Source organism: Erinaceus europaeus, chromosome 11 (assembly GCF_950295315.1).
Source record: "Erinaceus europaeus chromosome 11, mEriEur2.1, whole genome shotgun sequence".
NCBI classification, from domain to species: Eukaryota; Metazoa; Chordata; class Mammalia; order Eulipotyphla; family Erinaceidae; genus Erinaceus; species Erinaceus europaeus.
In genome coordinates this window covers 66567682-66587711 of record NC_080172.1, presented here as the reverse complement: position 1 = coordinate 66587711, position 20030 = coordinate 66567682, and the positions used below count along the sequence as shown (strand labels likewise).

Here is a 20030-nt window from a genome sequence, read left to right as displayed (position 1 = left end):
ATATATGTGGGTGTGAAATATGTAAAATCTCCAGAGACAGCCTATACAAGCACAGCAGCACACAGGTCTAGAAAAGGAAGCAGCCTCCCACACTCACGAGTTTTACAGTTGTGTGCCTGTTGGAAAGGTGAGAGTTCTCTTGGGTGGCTGGCCCCATGACTCCTGTTTCCAGATTCTCTTCCATGAAGTGAGGGGTACAAGGGATGTGGAAACCCAAGCAGAGGCCAATTTGGCCAGGGCATTGCCAGCTCAGTGAGCTGGAGCTCAATCATAGGAGATCCCAGCTTCCTGGGGCCCTTTAGATTGAAGGAATCATCCAAGCACAACGACAAAAGGAAACTGGGTTGCCAGATCCCACGTGAAGGCAGAACTGGGGCAAGCACAGAGCATGTTCAGACCTTCCAGAGCTGACACTCACTCAAACTACAGCCAGCTAGGCCTCTCTGACGTGTGCTTCTCCCCCACTTCTCAGCCTGTGGCTATGTACTCTGTGCAGCCCTAGCCAGCAGAGCCTGACCTCTGCCTAACACTTCACAAACTCACAGGGCAATGATGTCAGCAGCTGACATGGAAATTGCCTGAGACCAGAGTGGGCTCCTAAGTCTCCTCCCTCCCACCTCTTCCTCTTGCTTTTGTTAATAGTCAGTGTGTTTGTGTGCTCATGCAAACAAGGTATTCAGTGCCTAGGGAACTGTTTTCAAGGAGAAGCAGGGTATAGCAGCTTCTCCTGAGGACCAGGAGGTGACATGGACCAAGTCCTCTGGGTAGCTGCTACCTCAGGTCTTAGCACATTGGTGCAGCAGCTACACTGCCCTCAATTTCAACAGCTGTCCATATTATACAATCACACCTGCCCTATGCATCCATCAGTGGAGTGAGAAGGAATTCTCAGCTGCAACCTCATCTGGAACATATCTGACTATTTTAGGAGTGCCCAAGAGCACAGAAAGTTAGATCAGTTTCCACACTGAGGTCATGCAGTGTGAGAAGTGGCCACTCAGACAAGCTCTGCATTGCCCCAATTTACCAGCAGGCTGGACTACAGCCCAGGTAGTGGGCTCCTACAAGCTCAGATGGAAAAGCTGCCAGCAGTGGTGGAAGATGGCAGGCACCCCTGCACCCATCAATTGCCACAGATGTCAGTCAAGAATCAGTCCTTGCCCCTATCAAGTACACATAGTCAAAGGCAGGAGGTGATGCTGGAAAAAGCTCTCAGTGGGACAGTCTAAGAGGGGGCATATAATTATAAATTCACTCAGGGGGCTGGGAGGGATGCACCTGGTTAAGTGCATATAGTACTAAGAGCAAGGACTGGCACAAGGATCTGGGTTTGAGCTCCTGGCTCCTCACCTGCAGAGGGGATGTTTCACAAGCAGTGAAGCAGGTCGGCAGGTGTCTCTCTCTCTCCCTCTCTACCTGTTCCTCCCCTGCTCAATTTCTCTCTGTCCTAGTCAGTAAAATTAAAAAAAAAAAAGGCCACAGGAGCAGCGGATTTGAAGTGCTGGCACCGAGCCCTAGCGATAACTCTGGAGGCAAAAAAAAAAAAAGGTTATAAATTTACTTCAACCCAACTGTTTCCCCAAAGAGGCAACAAAGTCACAGCTGGTGTGCTTCCCAGGCCCTCAGCCTAGACTAGGTCAACGTCATCAGGATGGTTAGTTAGGTCCATTGATTGCCACACATGTTACCTTCCATGGGACAGACTTTTCTTTACATCTCCACTCAAAGACAGGCATTTCAGATCTCACACAACTCAAGCCTAGGGTACCATCAGTGACTAAGGGAAAAACTGGATAGATTAGTCCTTCAGGTTTTGCAGCTTGCCACGCCCCCAGAGTGGCAGAGTTTAGAATAACTTTTCTGTTCCTTGATGGCTGATGAAGTTACAGCCAACTGGGACAGAGAGAACAAAGGATAAAGCACCAGATCAGACTTCCTTTTTATCCCTGAGTCAGGTAGCCACCTGGAAGGGACAAGAAAGATGTGATCCTGGAACCCAATCTTTTTTGTTACAAAAGAACCACCTTCTAGAGAAGAGCGCCCAAGAAAGAAGAAGAAAAGGAGCTGAACTGAAGAAGGGGTTAGAGAAAAAGCAAAACAAAGAAAGGTCAGTAAAAAAAATTCAGTCAGTGCAGTTTATTTCTTGGATTGCTGAATTTATTTCATATTAGTGAGATTAAGGGGGGGTGGTCACTGTATAACTATATACTTTTGGAAATAATGGCATACATATATACACAATATATATATATATGTATATATGGAAAACCTCAGATAACTCAGGACCAATGAACCTAAACCTTGACTAGTGAGAATTATGTTGCACTTCTACTCTCAGTAGGAAGAGGCAAATGAAAGCAAGAACATCATCTAAGCATCCAGGGTGTGCCCGTGAGGCCAGTGTGCAGGGAGGTCTCGTAGCCAGCATGCATTTTGCCCATCTCTTTGGTCTTCTCCATCTAATTCTCTGCACCGTGAGCACTGAGGTTTAGAATGTTGGCCCTGAGCAGTCCAAGGTCTTCTGTCATCTTCAAACACACTACTAAGTCAGGAAAGTTGATACTAACCTCATTAGGCATTTTAAACAAAATTTTTGTCCCAATACAAAGGTTAACTTGAAACAGGTATCCCCATTCCCATTCAAATAACCATGGATTGTAAAGTAACCAGGCTGCTCCCTTCCCTGAGGATTCCCCATCAGTTAACTGAGGTTTTGTGGTACACACATGTATGGAGCAAGGTAGGCTGAGAAAGAATGGAATGGGAGCCTGGGGATTGCCAGCCATCCCTGATTGTCCAGTCTGAACATTTAACCTCACAGATTTTTTTCTTATGTGTTCAAACAATTGTGCAACTGCACACCACCCTGGGCAGTGGGGTCTTTATTTCACTGATATCATGCCCTAACCCCACAGGCTTTTATCCCTGTAGACCTCTCCTCACAAAAATCTGCTTCCCTCCTGAGCTCTCATCAGATCCCTTTGGTTAAGCAAGTCAGCTCTTGTCAAGCTGTCTAGTCAAGGGCAAATTCCCAGATCTGCCCAGGGTACCTAGCCCAGGTGTAAGCCTCCAGGATACATCTCCCCAGATCCATCTCCCTGGGGAAGGGAGGAAGGGAATCAAACGGGTCAAGTGATGGATGTTAGTGCATGAACATGGTCTTTTGGAATGGTTCAGGATGTTTTTATTCTTATCTTTTGGTAAGCACTTTCCTGTAGACTTCCATTACACCCTGCCAAAGATTGACTGAAAGTCAAAGAAAGAGCAAACTCAAGGTTTCAGTGCCCAGAGGTCATAAGGATAGTGGATGTGAGCAGACATAAAAGAAAGAGAAGGAGGGAGGGAGGGACAGGTGCACTTGGAAAGAGACAGTGACAAAAAAGCCTTCTCAGGGACCATCCTGGATATAACGTGACACCTGTGCAAACCTGTGCAATATATATTTACTCCAGAAGGAGGGTCAGAGCCTCAGAAGACAGGAGTCATGTGAACATGAAGAAAGAGTAGGGAACTATAAAAACAGTAAACTAATGCCCAGAGGCCATGGGCATTATCTGATAATCTAGTTACTATCATTTTTTTCAGTCCTGAGAACAAGATTTTGAAGTAGCTATTGCTAAAGAAAACAGTCACTATTTATTTTATTGCACTTTTCCACTTGAGAATATTCAAACACAAACTATGAGGATGAAGCTGAGTTCTGGCAGGAAAGGAATCAGAAAGAAGGAAGAAGTGAGCTACATAAGTTTAAGGAAGAGGCCTATCCCAGCTTCAAGGGTGTCCCCCTCCCCTTTGATGTTTTGATAGAAGAAGCAGGGATGGCCACAGCAAAGCCTGAGTCTGAGTATATAGAGAACGGTCACAGTTACCACCAGGACACCTACCTACACCCAGATGAAGTTGATTCACTAATGAGTTTAAGATCAGGACTTAAAAACTGGCAATGGGCATTGCCAAGGCTGGGGAAATGCCCACTGTGTAACCAAGGAACATCCTGGACATCAAGGACATGAGAGCCTATGTGGAAGACCAGAGACCAGCTTGGGACTATTAGGGCAATGGGTCACAGGAGAATTGGAGCTGGAGGCAGGTCCACCAATCCTATTCCTGGGCAAACCATTTAGAGCACATGCTCTTCTTCCCTGCTATGGAGGTAGCGGTGTCACCTTCTTAGACAATATTCATACTGTCCTACAGTTTCTGTTTGGGGAAAGTCAGTTTCCATCTCTGTCCCACTATCACTGGCAGCACTTAACACTTAGCCTGAAAATCCTCAGCAAGCAGTGTCCATTCTTGGGGGCTGGCACTGGTGTTCCTGAGCTAGGAGTTCAGGCCATCAAAACTTTCATGAGGTCTTTTCTATACCAGGAAAAGGGAGTCTGGAGACCTGATCTCTTGGGGTCCCATGCTAAAGGCAAACTTGTTGGTTATATGCCTGTACCATCCTCAGAAACTTAGCTGAATGGGGCAGAGGGAAAAAAACAAGAGAGCATGTGAAATATCACGGGAGCTTCAGGAAACACAGAACCTTAATTGTTTCCTTGACTAAATAAGAAGCTGGCTCCTGAAAATCTTATTCTAAAATTTGACCTGTTCACAAACCCTCTTTACCTGTTGATTTCCCCAACTTTCCTGAGCTTCCATTTTCTAGCCTCCTCAAAGTCCAACTTTCATAAAAGTCTAAGCCCACAGAGACACCTGCTGAAGCTAAAGGGGAAGTTAATATTTTGAGTTGGAAATATCTAAAAGGCTGGGCTATCATCCTACATGCACAGTCTGGATCCATATGCCCATCCCCTGATGCTGTTTCCTCTGTGGAAGCTGGAGCCATTCATTGCTGGGGGAAAAGAGTTGATGGCAGTGGCCATCACAGGAGTACAGACTGCAATGCCTGATGGGAAGCCCGATTTTAACAATGAACTTCCCATCAGAGGTGAAGCCTTTACTAACTGTACCCATCTCTTAGCTAGTCCCACTAGAAAAAGAACCAGCTCTGTGGGTAATCTAAAGCACTGGGTCATCTTGCAAAGCATTTCAGTCTAGTCTTAGAATATAGGCTCCTTAGAAAATTGTTGTTTACTTTGCTAGCATTAGATTGATGTTCTAAAGCAGACTGTATTGCAACTAAACTGGGGTGAGTTTCCCCACAGATGAGATGCCAAAGTTCATTGCATTGGATTTGCTTCCAAAGGCAAGCAAATAATGGTGGCTCATTTTAAGAGCTAAATCTTGACATTCAGACACAGCTCCCAACAAAACTGCAGGGATGGAAGTGCAACAGTATTTGTGGACTGAGGATGTTGGGATTATCTCCCCCCTGGTTCTGGGCCAAGGATCTTGCAGGTTCTGAGCCATCATCACTGCTTTCAAGAGGATTTCAGGAGGATGAGGTTGGATCAAAAGATTCCAGAGGTGTGTACTATAACAGGCATTTGACTATCTTAGATACTTCTATTTTTTGTTTATATTTTATTTATTTAGTTTGGATATAGACAGAGAGAAATTGAGAGGGAAGAGGGGAAAAGAGAAACCTGCAGCATTGTTTCACCAATCATGAAGCTTCTCCCTGTGAGTGGAGACCAGGCGCCTGAACCTGCGTCCTTGCACATAGTAATGTGTATACTTAATCAGGTGCACCACTGCCTACCCCTTCAGATCATGCTCTGCACAGGAGTATAGGGTGGGAGGAAGGTGAGCAAGTAGAAACCCCATGGGATTCCTAGCTTTAATCAGAGATCTATTACAATAAGATGCCATCTCGTCTTTCTGCTTTAAATCCCAGGAAGAGGGTGGGATTTCTTCTCTGAAATTCAGTAATGAGAAGGAGAGAAAAGAGTAGAAGAAACTTCCTGGAGGATGTTGGGAGGGAGGTTGTATGGAGGCTAGGAAAGGTAATTACATTTCATTATTTGTCAGTGTCTGTTAATTTGTAGTAGGGGACGGGGTGGTGCAGAGCAATGGATCTGAATGTGTATGTGTTACACATATATTGTTAATGCTCGGAGATATGTGTGCTATATTTTGCATGACTCACATGAGGAAATGAATTGTGTATATGACTGACTTCATGTGCATAGACAACAGAAGAGCATTCTCTGTGTTTTTTGTATGTAGGATCATTGTGTCCATGGAGCTTCTGTGTATTTGCATCTGAATTGCAGGTTGTATTTCTGTACATGGTGTATGTAGGTCTTCTGTGTATGCTCTGTCTTAAGAGTACACATTTTGGGTATAGATGTAGTCATATGGTCTTGTGTATGCCCTCTTCTTTAACTTGGTCTTTATGAATTTCACATATGTGTTGCAGGTATTATATTGGTGTGTGGAATTAGAATTATCTACTCTGTGGGGATGGTGCATGAGTATTTGCCTGTGAACACTTAGCAGTCCTAGGTCAAGGGAACTGGGATGGAATATCTCCCCTGACCTAGATCTCAGGCATGGATCACCTTCTCTAGTCACCAAAAGTCTGTGTCCTTCTACCTCACGTCTTGGAAATTCAGCACCACCTCCCATGAAGGAGAGGAAGAGGAAGAAAAGAGGCTCTGTGCTGGGCATGGCATACCCTGCAGACACCTGGGGATGTTGGTGACCAGAAACTAATGAGCACCCCGGACTTAGCACCCTGAGCTGGCACACAGCCCCCCCCCCCCCAAGGCAACTGTAGGTGCTAAAGAGCCAACAGTGAGACTAGGGCTGAAGATACCCTTGGGCAGTCTGGCCACACAACTCACTGTGCTTGGGAAATTGAAGCTATTATAATGAAAATCAAAGAAGACCAGTCTGGGATCAGCCTGCTGCTACACTTAGGCTGTGCAGTGCTCATTCTCTCTTAACCTGTTCTGGGGGTGGCCTTTGGTTCTCTTTGAGCAGCTCTGGTTGTCACTTCAATAGGAAAGCCTGAGCCTGGCAATTAAAACAAGGCCTCTGGGGCATCTAGGGATTCTATTCCTTGGCCTTGGACTGTGGCGATGCCCATAGAGAGAAGTCTTTAAGCCCATAGTTATAAATTCCTAGGTGTCCTTCTATTCTGGCTAGCTAAGGAAAGGCTTATGAAAGTGACTGATGCAGAGTGAATGACAATAGAAACAAAATGGGTAGGGAAAGGCAAGAATGGAGATGACTGACATGATAGACCATGGAGAGGAGGCCTGGGGTGGGTCTGGCCCAGGACAGCTGGAGCTGTGAGGGACACAGGGCCCCTTGTGCACTCAGTAAGACAAGCTTCAGCCATGGGAAACTGAAGCTGCAGCACGTGGAGGGCAGAAAGACAATTCTAACATCTAAGAATCCATGGAGCCTGGAGTGTCTGAGGCAATGGCAACAAACCCTGGCCCAGTGGGGTCACCAGTGAAACAACCCATCAGACTTCTTAGACAACCAATTCACCAAGCAAGCACTGGATTTGCTCCTGAACCTGAACTCCAGAAAATGAATATACGTATATGTGCACTTATCTACATGTGCACACATATATGTATTTATATATACACATATACACACATATATGTATATGTGTATATATACTCTAGTGCAGATAGTCAAACACATGCAATAATTGCCCTGTGTCAAAAGTATTGCATAAGCATTTACAAGATCTAAATGCAATTTCTTTTTTCTATAGCTAGCTAGGTAGAGGAACTCCTGTAAGAGAGACTTAATATATATTTATGTACAATGGATCCATAGATCCTCCCATTCTCAGAACCAGATGCCCTGGTCAGCTGTCCAGTCATGCCCATGGTTAGGTTAATTCCTAAGGTGCAGTCATATGAGGCGTTTAGATGCTACTTTCCCTGCTCACTCTTCTGACTTTGCCCCCTACCTCCACCCCCCAACACCACATGATCGAATTATGATAGGGTAGAGTTAGACTGGAGGGTTGAAAGTTTTTATTCCCCATTCCAAATAGTCTATTTTTCCCCCTCCTGATTGAGGGCTGTTGCTTTCCAATGGGGGGGGGGAGAGAAGGCCCTAGTTCAATGTCACCCCAAGGCTATTAATACTCTAAATATGAATACTGTGTAGGCTACTAAGAAAATAGGTAATATCCTGTGTTTTAAATATTGAGAGTCATGCAACAAACACCCATGCAACTCTATGGCATCACTGGTCAGTTCCACTGTAGTGTCGGTGTAGCTGGGCCACAGCACTAGGAAAGCAGATGCCTGCAAACTCCAGTGCAATGAAAAAAACTTAGACATGTTTTAATGACCTGGAATCCTGAAGAAATGGTAAAATATGAGGCTGAGTGGCTCCCTTGGGTTGTTAGATTCTCCACATAGGCGCAGGGGAGCAAGTGTGAAACTCAACAACACACATTTGGTCATACTGACTGTCCCTTCCCGGGGCTCCCCTCAGATCGACACTGCAGAGAGGGGGGGAAATGCAGCATTTTCTGTTATGAAACACAAACCTCCAGAGCATCTACTTGGCAACTGCATTTCACAAACCTCAGCCTGTGACACAGAAAGTAATTTCAACACACAGGACTGTGTGTTCTTTTCAATGCGAAAATGGGAATGACCTTTCAAATAATCACCAGAACTTTAAAAGCTAAGCCACTATAGGGTTCCTCTGTGAATGGGGAAGTGGGCTCAAATGGGGTGGTGGGGTAGTCAGGAGGGGGGACACATGTCCTGGGTGCTGTGTGCATTTCATTAGGAAGGGAAGGTGGCACTGATGTGGTGGCTTAGGGATTTGCTATGAGGTGGCCTCAACGTGTCTTTCTGAAATCCTGGCTCCATAAGTGGCTCCCATCTCTCAACACCAATAAGCCAGTGATGGAGATTTGCATGAAGGCCATGGATAGATATTCTGTGCTCTAAATCAAAAATCAAAAGATCAAAAGTCACTTGCACGACTATTGCTTTCCATGCAGAACCAGATACACACTATAGAACACACTGACTACAATGGAGGCTATTATGCAATATCTGCATTGGTTCCATTGAGTTGTATGTTAATAGGCTTCAGTCAGACATCAGTTAACATTTTGGTAATATTCACATAGTTTGTATTAGCCAAAGTACAGTTGGCTGTTTTCAAGTTTTCCTCTCTAAAGTCCTCATTACTGTTGTTTACCCCCTCCTGGATCTCCATGTAATCAGACTTACTAATGGTAGAGGCACTTCTACTTTTCTTGAGGTCAGGGGAGGATGGGATCTTTGGACAACTTGTCACTTGCAAGTACTGGGCCTGCTCCTCTCCCTCTGTCTCCCGGTGGTAGAAGTAGTTGAAATTGGAAACAATGACAGGGACTGGTAAGGCAATGGTTAACACACCTGCAATCGCACACAGGGAACCCACGATCTTCCCCCCAATGGTAGTTGGAACCATGTCTCCATAGCCAACAGTTGTCATGGAGACGACTGCCCACCAGAAGGCATCCGGAATGCTGGGGAACTGGGACTCTCGCTCATCGGCCTCTGCAAAATAGACTGCACTAGAGAACAGGATGACCCCAATGAAGAGGAAGAATATCAAGAGGCCCAATTCTCTCATGCTGGCTTTGAGGGTCTGACCTAGAATCTGGAGACCTTTGGAGTGTCTGGACAACTTGAAAATCCTAAAGACTCTTACCAACCGGATGACTCGGAGAATGGCCAGTGACATGGCCTGCTGGCCCTGTTGGGCATCCTCTGGCTTCTCAGCCAGTTCAGTCCCCAGAGTGATGAAGTAGGGGATGATGGCCACAATGTCAATGATGTTCATGATGTTGGTGAAGAAACCGGCTTTGCTGGGACATGCAAAGAACCTCACCAAGAATTCAAAGGAGAACCAGATGATGCAGAGGGTCTCAACGATGAAGAATGGGTCAGTGAAGGAAGTGGTCTGCTGATACCCGATGGTACTGTTGGAATAGGTGTGGAAGGTCACTCCCCCACCATGCATGTCTTCGTTCTCATCCCGGAATATGGGCAGTGTTTCCAAACAGAAGCTGACTATGGAGATCAGGATCACCATGACAGATACAATAGCTATAATCCTAGCAGGCCCTGAGCTCTCTGGATATTCAAAGAGTAGCCACACTTGTCTCTGAAACTCATTTTCAGGCAGAGGACGTTCTTCCTCTTTGATGTAGCCTTCATCTTCCCGAAACATCTCCATTGCTTCTTCCCCCAGCTCATAGAACCGAATCTCTTCTGAGAATATATCTAAGGGTACATTCACAGGACGCCTCAACCGGCCCCCGGATTGGTAGTAGTACAGAATGGCATCGAAGCTGGGGCGATTCCGATCAAAAAAGTACTCATTCCGGAGGGGATCAAAGTATCTCATCCGCTTCTTTGGGTCTCCTAAGAGGGTCTCTGGAAACTGCGCTAAGGTCTTAAGCTGGGTTTCAAACCGCAAGCCTGAGATGTTGATCACCACCCTCTCACAGCACTCATGGTCAGCCTCAGGATCATAGGTGTCCTGCGGGTGTCCAGGGAGGGCAGCTGCCTCATCCGCTGGGTCTCCGGTGGCCACTGTCATAATTGGGGTTGGGGAAAGCACCTCCTCACTCTATGCCTTCCAGCTGCCTGGGAGCAGGGAGTTCAAGATGTTGGCCCCAGGGAACACAGAAGCATTGGCCTGGGCTCCTGCAGGAGAGCCCAGAGGGCTCCCTGAGAGCCAGGACACAGCCTTGCTGGGCTGAAAGACAGAGATGGGGAGGGATGTGAGACCACTCTGCACCAGTTGTCCTGCTGGGGTTGCCATGCTCTCTCTGTCTCCCACCTCACAGTCAAGAATGCAGAAACAAGACCACCACTGTCATCAGAAAGGGACATGGACTTCTACCCCCAGTATAGTGGTGGTGGAGGAGCAAAGCAGGAGATAAGTTTCAAGGGAGAGCTCTAGGATGCCCCATGCTGGGGAATGGTGGCTGGCTTAGCTCCCTGCCCCCACCCCACTCCACTACATAGGCTTCCTGATCACCCAATAAGTTGAGTCATGTCTTGAAGATTCTTGCACCCTGAGAGGGACTCACAGTGGCTGATCTTGGGCTAAGGGGTTCCCCCTATTCCACCCTGAGATTCTACATGGCTGCTGTAGACATAAATGCATTTACCTGGCAAGGCAGGGAGCTGAAGTGCTGTTCCTGACAGAGCTGATCCTATGCTGCTGCAGGAGTCCTAGATACACAGACAGGCAGCCCAACTCCCCATCACGTCTTCGCACTCCAGCTAGAAAGAATGGTGAGTCATTCTGGGTAGGAGGGCAGTCTCCAGGTCCTGGAGGTGAGCTCCAGGGCTAGGCTGGGCTGGAAGAGGGACATGGGGTGCCTGATCAGGGCTAGCAGGACTTGAGGATGGCTGTGCTTGGGTCTGGAACATTGGGTAGCAAGAGAGCAAGAGATGCCAGGCTCAGCAAAAGCTGGAGTGTTCCTGGCTGTCCTCAGGAGGTGTGATGTTGCCTGCGAAACACAGCAGTAAGGTGGAACTAGGGCTTTTGGGGGAGTTGGTGCCAAGATCAGGAGAGAACTGGCAGCTCCCCTAGCATGCTCACCTTCCATTCTGCTGTCACACCTGAGCCCTAGCCCTCAATTTCCCAGCCTCCTCTGACAGGAACCCATCAATTCCAAACATTTTCTCCCAGGAAATAAGCTTTTAGGCTTGGCTGGGCCTGTCCCCTCCAGGGTCCCTCTGGGCTGAGTAGGATCCTCTGCAGGGCCTAGGCAGCCATAGGAAGAAACCCATAGCAAACCTGCCCAACTCTTAGCTAGGACCCAGCATCACCCAGGTGAGGGCTTCCTGCACTGCAGCCATTCTGCAGGCTGTGACCTCCCCAAAGGCCCTCCCCTGGCACACATGCTCTTCTGGGGAGAATCCTCACACTGAAAGGTCGCCTCTCCAAAAGCTGGCGCTGGTGTTTTGATCCTCCGGACTTACTCTCCCAGGGGGTCTTTGGGCCTTCCGCCTCCCTCCTAGGGGGGTTGGCATTTGCGCTGGGCAGGCACTGGACCACCGATTTCTCCCCAAGAGAAAATCCCTCACATCTCAGCAGGGAGCTCAGAGCAAACGCCCAGCCAGCCGGGCTGAGAAGCGGCTTGGCATCAGCCAAAGGGGGAACCTGGAGGAAGCCGGCTTCCGGGCTGGCCCCCTGCCGGCCCAATCCTGCTGGGCTCAAGGTGGGGAGGGGTCCGGGTCCACGTCCCTCCAGCCAGGGCCGGGATTCCGCGGGGCGCGCTCCTGGCGGCCAGGCCAGACCCACCAGCTGGACGCTGAGGCGCCTTAACCCCCTCCTGTCCGGCTCGGTGAGTCCTCGCCACTGGCCTCAGCGCTGCCCAGCTTTCTTCTGAGGTCCAATGGAAACACCCCCGAGGCTCAGTCTCCACCCGAAAACACTGGAGCCTGCGTTTTGGGGGTGGGGAGGTGAGATGACGCCCCAGATCTGAACCTGCCCCTGTGCGCGAGGGGTCCACAGCAACCCCAGCCCCAGGGAAGGGGAAAATCCCTTCTCTGCCACAAAGCGGTTTTTCTTTTCTTTTCTTTCCTTCTTTTTTCTTTCTTTTCCTTCCTTCCCACCCACCCCCTCCCCAAATCCCGAGCCAGAGAAGAGAATGCAGCCGCAGAGTCCCAAGTGATTCGGGTCCTCCCAGCCGGCGCTGTTTACCAGACATGGTTATGCAGCCCGCTGCCCTGTCCGCTGCGCCCTCAGCCCGCGCCGCGCACCGCGCGGATTCCCGGCCTCTTCACCAGCAGGGAGCCCTCTCGCCGGCCCGGAACCCCTGGGCTCAGCTCAGCAGCCCGGGGCTCAGCCCAGCCCCGAGCGCAGCGGGCGGCGCCCCCGCTGCCCCGCAGCCCCCCTCTCCCTGGGCGCCGCGCTCCGGGCAGCCCAGAACCCCGACACCCATTTACCCTTCTAGATGGGCACCCCGAGCATCCATGTTTTAGGGTGACCGCAAGCGACGGCTGAAAGGTGGCGGGCGGCGGCGGGGTGCGGGAGCCAGCCAGGAGCCGGCTCTGCAGTCCCGCGGGTGGCGCGTAAGGAGCGCCCGGCCGCCGCCCGCAGCCGCACCGCGCCGCACCGCGCCACGCAGCGCCGCACCTGGCCCCGCAGCGAACTCGAATTAAAGGGGCCGGGCTGGAGTGGGGGGTGTGCAGCCAGCCAGGCGCACCCCCTCACAGAACCCCAGCCACACGCGCCTGCAGTCTGGCTGCGCACTGAGGCCACAGCTCCCCATCCACCAAGTAAACACCCCATTCTGGGTCAGAAGCCGGTTTACTAACCAGAACCGAGATGGGTGCTCATCAGGGTGCTCCCGGGGCCAGGGAGCAGGGCCTGGAGAGATGCAAGGGGCAGAAGTTGAGCGGTTCTGCCAACATAACGAAGTAGGTAGGCAAGGAGGAAGTGATCAATAGCAGCTATCCCAGGCCCAAGGAGGGAGCTGGCCCCAAGGGAGGTGTGTTGCTATTATTATGGTGCTGCCAGACAGAATCTGCAGACCCCCTCCTGGCCTGCTGCTCGCCCCTCCTTCAGCCTGGCCTTTCCAACCCCCCTTACCTGGCCAAGCTTTGGTTTGCAGGGCAAAGCAGCAGGTGCCAGCCGCAGTGTGGCAGACATTCACCACTGTCTTCACCGAAACCCATCATCCCCCCACCCTGCGGGAGGAGCCACAGGAGCAGCAGGACTGCAAAGTCTGCCTTCCCCAGATCCCTCCCCTCTCCCAAGGACGGGACACATGCAGAAGTACCATGACTCACTAACTCACCCCCACCCCCAAAACCAGCTGGCCCATGGGGCTCTGCATGCCACCCTTTACTCCTGGAAGAATGCCTGTGGGCAGTCGAGCTTGCCCTCTGCCCAGATAGTGGGTAAGAGAGGGTACAGGTTGCTCTGGGGAGTTGCCTATGAGCCCAAAGACCTGCTGGATCTGTCCTCCACATCCCTGCCAGGGAGGGCTTCCTGGAGCTCTGACTGTTGCAGACAAGGAGCTCTGGATGCAGAGGGGCCCTGGTCCTGGGAAGACTTCGAGGACTTCTGCTCTAGGCCTGTGTCTTCAATGAAGGCCCATGCATTGTGGGATTCCCCTTGGGGGTGGGGTTTGGTTCTGAGATGTGGTTTAGGACTGGGGTCTACCCAGAGCTGCAGAGGATGTTCCAGGCTTCAGTGAGCTTTTGTGAGGAGAAGGTGGGGAGGGCATGGCTCTAAAGAAAGCCTAAACATGTTTGGCTTCTGATGCATTGAAGCTAAGCTGTCAGTGTCAGGCAGAATGGCTTGGGTGTTTGTGAATCTTTGCCAGTTACTAGGTAGGTAAACCCAGATCTCTTGTTGTTAAAATTTGTCAGGCTCTTGCAGGCCGGTTTAGCTTCACGGGCAGGTAACAGAGACTCAGAGACAATGGCTGGGCAGGGCAGCTGTATTTCTTTATTCAGGAACAACGATTCACAAACTAAGACAAACTAATCACCAAACAGAACTCTGCTGTCTCTTTGCGGCGGCACAAGCACTCCCTCTTACTCTGTAACTCGGGAACTCTCCAACTCTGGAACTCTGGAACTCTCGTACTGGGGAACCCTCTCAAACTCTGGCACTCTCGAACTCAGGAACCCTCTCCCGGGGTCCCTTGGGGCGGGGCCAAGCGGGTCCGCAAAATTAACAGGACTGATGCAATTCTCTTGGCGGGGAAGAACTACCCAATGTAAAGCATACAACAATCTCTGAACCTTATTTGTTGTCCATCTGTGAAATAAGAACACCCCCAGGATGCTGTGATGGTTACTTCCTTCAGGGAAAGGATTTAGCACCCAGAAGACACTCCACAAAACAGTGTTTTCTCCACCCTGTTTCCCAAAGGACCCCACTCCTCATTTCCAGCCTCCAGCTTCATTTGTGGCCAAATCTCCAAAAGCCAAACCACCAGGATTTTGTTGCCTTATCTCCACCTTCACTTTCACTGAGGTCTCAGCCATCACCTCCTCTTACATCACAATGTCTTCTAGAATTCTACTCCATACTCCCGGAAGTCTCCCCAGACCTGCGCTGTAGGGTTCTCTCTCCTTGCCACACTGAGTCTTGTTGCCAGTTAAAGTTCATTTGATCATGTCTGTGTATTTCTTCTGTCCTTCTTTGTCAAAATGGAAAGTTAGGGAGAATTAATAACTGTGCTAATTGGCAACATGGGTTCACCATGTGTCAGACGCTGTGCTAAGCACCTGGAGCCCAGGGGGACCTTTAATTCTAGTAGCTCCATAAGGTGGTTTCTCCACCAAAATAATTTCCTGGAAAAGGAAACTGAGGTAGAGAATGGTGAAGCAAACTCCTAAGTCATCACTAAGGGGTGGTTTTGAGCCTGAAGTCACACACACACACACACACACACACACACACACCACAGAGGAAGCAGAAAAAAAAAGCACCCCTTCTCCCCAGAACACCCCAGGTCTGACTCTCTTTTTAGTATCTTCATCTGACTCCTGGTACATCTCCTGCTTGGTCTCAAATGTCATCCAACTTCCAGAGTCTCAATCCTCATCTGAATGTGAACAGAGATATTAAACACAGAAGGAAAGAAAAAGAGAAAGAAGCAGCAATAGTTGAGTTGTTCAGGAGCACTGGGTTTGGCTTCCACCTTGGAGGGCATCCCTGCATTTGGTAGTACTGGGTGAGAAAGGAAGGCAGATCTCATTCCTAGCTCTGAAATTTGCTTGCTGTGTGAATTTGAGTGGGTTATTTAAACTCTCAGAGCCTATTTCATCATTTGCAAAGTGGGACAGCAAAGCTACTTTGCAAGTTCAGTAAGGATTCAATGAATTATAAAGAGTAGGTGGCCAACTAGCTTAATCCAGGATTTTAGTCACTATTAGCTTGCTTTCTAGTCCTGAGAGAGCAACATCTCTTATTTATGGTGAAAAAATTGCAACAAAACCAAAACTAAGTGGGCTAGGGACATAGCATAATGGTTATGCAGAAAGACTTTCATGCCTGAGGCACCAAAGGTCCCAGGTTCAATTCCCAATACCACCACAAGTGAAAGCTAAACAGTGCTCTGATAAAACAGACCAGGCCAAGCAAAGCCAAACCAAAACAGAATAAAATACTAGACTTCCTTAATTCCATCTCATTGGGGTCAAACTCTCAAAGACCATGCCTTTGCCCTTCAGCCTGGTTCCCTGCTAGGACCATTGTGCTACCTGCCCCAAAGGGAAGGGCTAGCCCAGGGAGTGGCCTGTCCCACCCATTGCACAGAAGTGTGGAACCCTGCAGTCTGTGATTATAGTTGATGAAAAAAGAATAATTTTGGATGATGCACCCTTGCCCACATCCATCCTCACTGAGGCAATGCACCAAATAGAATATCTATCCAATCTACTGAAGTTTGCACACTGCTTGAGCAACTTTCTCAGCTGTCATTCCCAGACAACCAGCCCTCCCTCTCTACATTGACTGCCACCTCTGCTGATGCTTGCCTCTCAATCAGTCCACCCACCCACAGGTAGCAGGATGGGGAAACCTGGAATTCGAGCCCAGCCCTGGCCTGAATGCTTCCCAAAGGTCCTTTGATTTAATCCTTGCAAACACTCAGTGGGAAGGATGCCATGGTCTCCATTTGACAGATGAAGACACCAAAGCTCCGAGAGGACAAGTCGCTGTCTAGGGTAATTTAGCCGGTAAGTAGTGATTCTGGAACCAAGACTGTCAGACTCCTCAGAACCCCATTCCGTTCTGCTGTTCATTTCCACTGCTAGCTGCATGCCAGGCCACTGGGCTTAATTTCTGGCCTTGAAGAATGGATTTAGTCTAGCAGACCATGTCCCCTGAGGAAGTGGCCCAGTGGACAGGCGGGCTGTCTGTTAAAGCAAGAAGGTTGACCACACACTGGCAGTGTCCACTCTCAGTCCCTAGTGTGCTAGTGTTGATCAACCTTTACCACCAAGGCAGTGAAGGCTGGGGTGGGGGGTGGGGTGGGGGTGGGGTATAGGACATGCAGCTCAGCCCTGTCCTTTCCTGGAGTAGATCCTTAATGATTCTCACATTTCAGGGCCCAGGGCCAGGCATCCCTTACTCCTAGTGAACAACAGTATGCAGGATAGAACACTTGATCTGACTAGTGGCTGGGCTGTAGTCTTAGCATGCACAATGGTGTGACCCAAGGCCACTGTTTAAGCATTCTGTGTAACTGACTTTAACACAAGGAGAATAGCACTTGCACTTCCCTTAAATGGTGGGGAAGGGAAGGAAACTAACATTCAGTGCATATCAGAATCTTAATCTTTATGATCAGACAGAAACACACACACACACACACACACACACACACATGCTTGTTCAGCGTGGAAGAGTATGTTTCTTGTGATGGTTGTTGCTTCTATTGACATTATGTCCGGCCAGTGTGTGTCCTGTCTGGCATCTGAGAATATCCCTTGGGCATGAAATGAGCATCACTTCAGCTCCTACTTAAAGGTGGCAAGATAAGCTCATCTGCATAGTTAACCTGCTTTGTCATGTGCAAGGTTCAGGCTTGAGCCCGACCCAATCACACTGGAGGAAACCTTAGTACTGTGGTATTTATGGCTATCTCCCTCTGTACCTTTGTTTCTCTATCTGAAAAAAAAAAAAGATAGCCCAGAGTGGTGAAGCCTTGGTGATGACAAAGTGATGGTGATGATGATGATGATGATGATGATGATGGTGGTGGTGGTAATGGTAATGGATTAAGGGCTCCTTCTTGCAGCCTTCTGAGATTAACTCTAACTTCCTTTAAGGAACCCTTGTGTGGAGGCCTGGGCCTGGGCTCCTGTTCTGTATGAGCTGCTGCACACTCATCCCTCTGTACTGCAAATCTTAACCCAGTAAAAAGAGCATCTTGGCTAGGTGCTGCCACACCTGGTGGAGCACACATGTTACCATGCTCAAGGATCTGGGTTCAAGCCCCTGGTTTCCACCTGCAGGGGAAAAGCTTCACAAGGAATGAAGTAGATATGCAGGTGCCTCTCTCCTTTGAAAAATTTATTAATTTGTTTATTTCATACAGACATAGAGAAATAGAGATCCAAAGGGGGGAGATAGAGAAGGACAGAGACAGAAAGACACCTGCAGTACCACTTCACTGCTCGTGAAACTTTTCCTCTGCAGGTAGGGACCAGAGTTTGAACTGCAGTCCCTGTGCACTGTACTGTGTATGCTAAACCAGATGTGCCAACACCAGGTCCCATTGTCTCTCCCTCTTTATCTACTCTCATCCATTTCAAGTTCTCTCCATCTCTATCAATCAATAATTTTTTAAAGAAATCTTTACTGGGGAATTAATGGTTTACAGTTGACAGTAAAATACAATAGTTTGTGTATGCACAACATTTTCAAGTTTTCCACATAACAACACAACCCCCACTAGGTCCTCCTCTGCCATAATGTTCCAGGATCTGAACCGTCTCCCCACCCCCACCCCAGAATCTTTAACTTTGGTGCAATATACCAATTCCAGTCCAAGTTCTGCTTAGTGTTTTCCTTTCTGATCTTGTTTTTCAACTTCTGTCTATGGGTGAAATCATTCTATATTCACTCTTTTGTTTCTGACTTACAAAATTAAAAATATTTTAAAATATTTATTTTAAAAAAGAGCATCTTTGGCATAGCTGTAGGAGCTGTCTCTCTGTCACATTATGAAAAGTTGCTGCTCCATCTTGGGCACTGTCCCGTCACCACCCAGCCCTGCCACTGGTCCCCAAAGGTAGTAGCTGAAGAGGAGCCACTGGTGCCAGTGGGGGCAGTGCCCAATCCCAGAATGCTGAGCTTTTACAATGAGACTCAGTGCCTCACCTATAGCATTTTAGAGTAATGGTTGGAATGTCTAACAGAGCAACACCTAATACTCCTGCAGGTGCTAAGCATCAGCCACCAGCACAGCAGACTCAGAAAGCCACCAGAACCTTAGGTATGGGGGGGGGGGGCTTGATTGTGAGAGCAGGTGTTATCACAGCAGTGACTCCTGAAGATCCACCCCCTCACCCCCAGCATACCGCCAGTGGCTCCTCTCCATCACTGTGTTTGCATGTCACGGTGGCTTTCTTTGGCTGCCCAGATGACCCGGCTGGTAGGCAAGGCAGCTGTCAAGGCTGCAGAGACCTGTCTGCAGAGGGTAGTTCATCACATTCTACTCCCAGTGCTGCCGGGATGCCGCCCACCAGTAGGGGGGGCTGCTGGTTCACAGAGGTCACCAGCCTAAGCTGGAGCCCAAGTCCCTAGTCAGGTCTTTGGCCCCGCCCACAACTGCAGGCCCCCCCCCCCCCCCCCCCCCCGCAACCCCATTGACCAGGCTTGTTGTCCTTCATCTTCCCCTGCTTGGACCCAGTTGTCTAAACCAGACATCCAAGAAGCTTTTATCACTGATTTTGCTCGGTCCCTCCAGCCTGACATTCCTTACGTTGGGTCAGCCACTTGGCTTTGGCATCTGTTCGGTTTTCTCCCAGCCCCTCTCCCTCCCCTGTTTCAGTTACCAGCAGGGCCACTGCAGTCTTTCCTGATCCCCTGCCTTCTGACTTTGCCTCCAGTTGCCATGGCGATCCTCTGAAAGTGTGCATCCCATCATGTCACTCACTCTGCTTCCTCAGGGCTCCCGCTGCAGTGCTGCAGCCTGCATTTCCTAAAAGGCCAGCAGCAGTCCTCTGTGGTCTGATGTGTCCCTACCCATCTCTGCCTCCATCCTAGAAATCTCTATTGACATCTGACTGCATGCTTCCAGAAACCTTTACCTACCTCAGAACTGATGCACTGGGGCAGCTAGACTGGGGGTTGCTTTGACTCTGAAGCCTGCCCTCTAGAGGGATGATTTCCCTGAGTCTCAGGTTCCAGTGTGTCAAGTGGGAATCATCCTGCTTATTGCTTGCTTTGAACCCACAGGATGAGGTGCCCAGGGCATTTATTTCAGGGCCTGACCTGTGAGAAGGGCTCAAAACACAAGAGCTTCCTATATCCTGGGAGTTGGCACAGTAGTTAGAGTGCTGGCTTTATAAGGATGAGGCCCTGAGTTCAATCCCTAGCAACACTTGTGCCAGACAAATGCTCTGGCTTTATGTCTTAAATAAAGACACAAACACAAAAAAGAA

The 20030-nt window shown here is 49.1% G+C and overlaps 1 protein-coding gene and 2 long non-coding RNA genes across 12 annotated transcripts in view; 1 reads left to right on the top strand and 2 right to left on the bottom strand.

The window, feature by feature from the left end:
* The window catches only part of LOC132541390 (uncharacterized), a 153733-nt gene that overhangs the window by 721 nt on the left and 132982 nt on the right, over nucleotides 1–20030 (bottom strand). The gene's annotated exons all lie outside the window — the stretch shown is intronic.
* On the bottom strand, nucleotides 12–19158 carry KCNA2 (potassium voltage-gated channel subfamily A member 2). 10 transcript variants are annotated; one of them, XM_060201916.1, is made up of 3 exons: nucleotides 18945–19158; nucleotides 11054–11168; nucleotides 12–10635 (listed from the first exon to the last, which is right to left on the bottom strand). In XM_060201916.1, the coding sequence occupies exon 3, from the start codon at nucleotides 10474–10476 to the stop codon at nucleotides 8977–8979; it is 1500 nt and encodes a 499-aa protein (XP_060057899.1). In that variant the 5' UTR covers nucleotides 10477–10635; nucleotides 11054–11168; nucleotides 18945–19158; the 3' UTR covers nucleotides 12–8976. The 10 variants fall into 10 exon arrangements, with proteins under 10 accessions (XP_060057899.1, XP_060057892.1, XP_060057895.1 ...); XM_060201909.1 differs by lacking the exon at nucleotides 18945–19158 and adding an exon at nucleotides 13489–13565; XM_060201912.1 differs by lacking the exon at nucleotides 18945–19158 and adding an exon at nucleotides 13215–13413.
* The window catches only part of LOC132541389 (uncharacterized), a 29579-nt gene continuing 21655 nt past the window's right edge, over nucleotides 12107–20030 (top strand). Inside the window, exons 1-2 of the long non-coding RNA XR_009552589.1 lie at nucleotides 12107–12238; nucleotides 16406–16595. This is a non-coding gene — a long non-coding RNA (uncharacterized LOC132541389). The remainder of the gene's footprint in view (nucleotides 12239–16405; nucleotides 16596–20030) is intronic.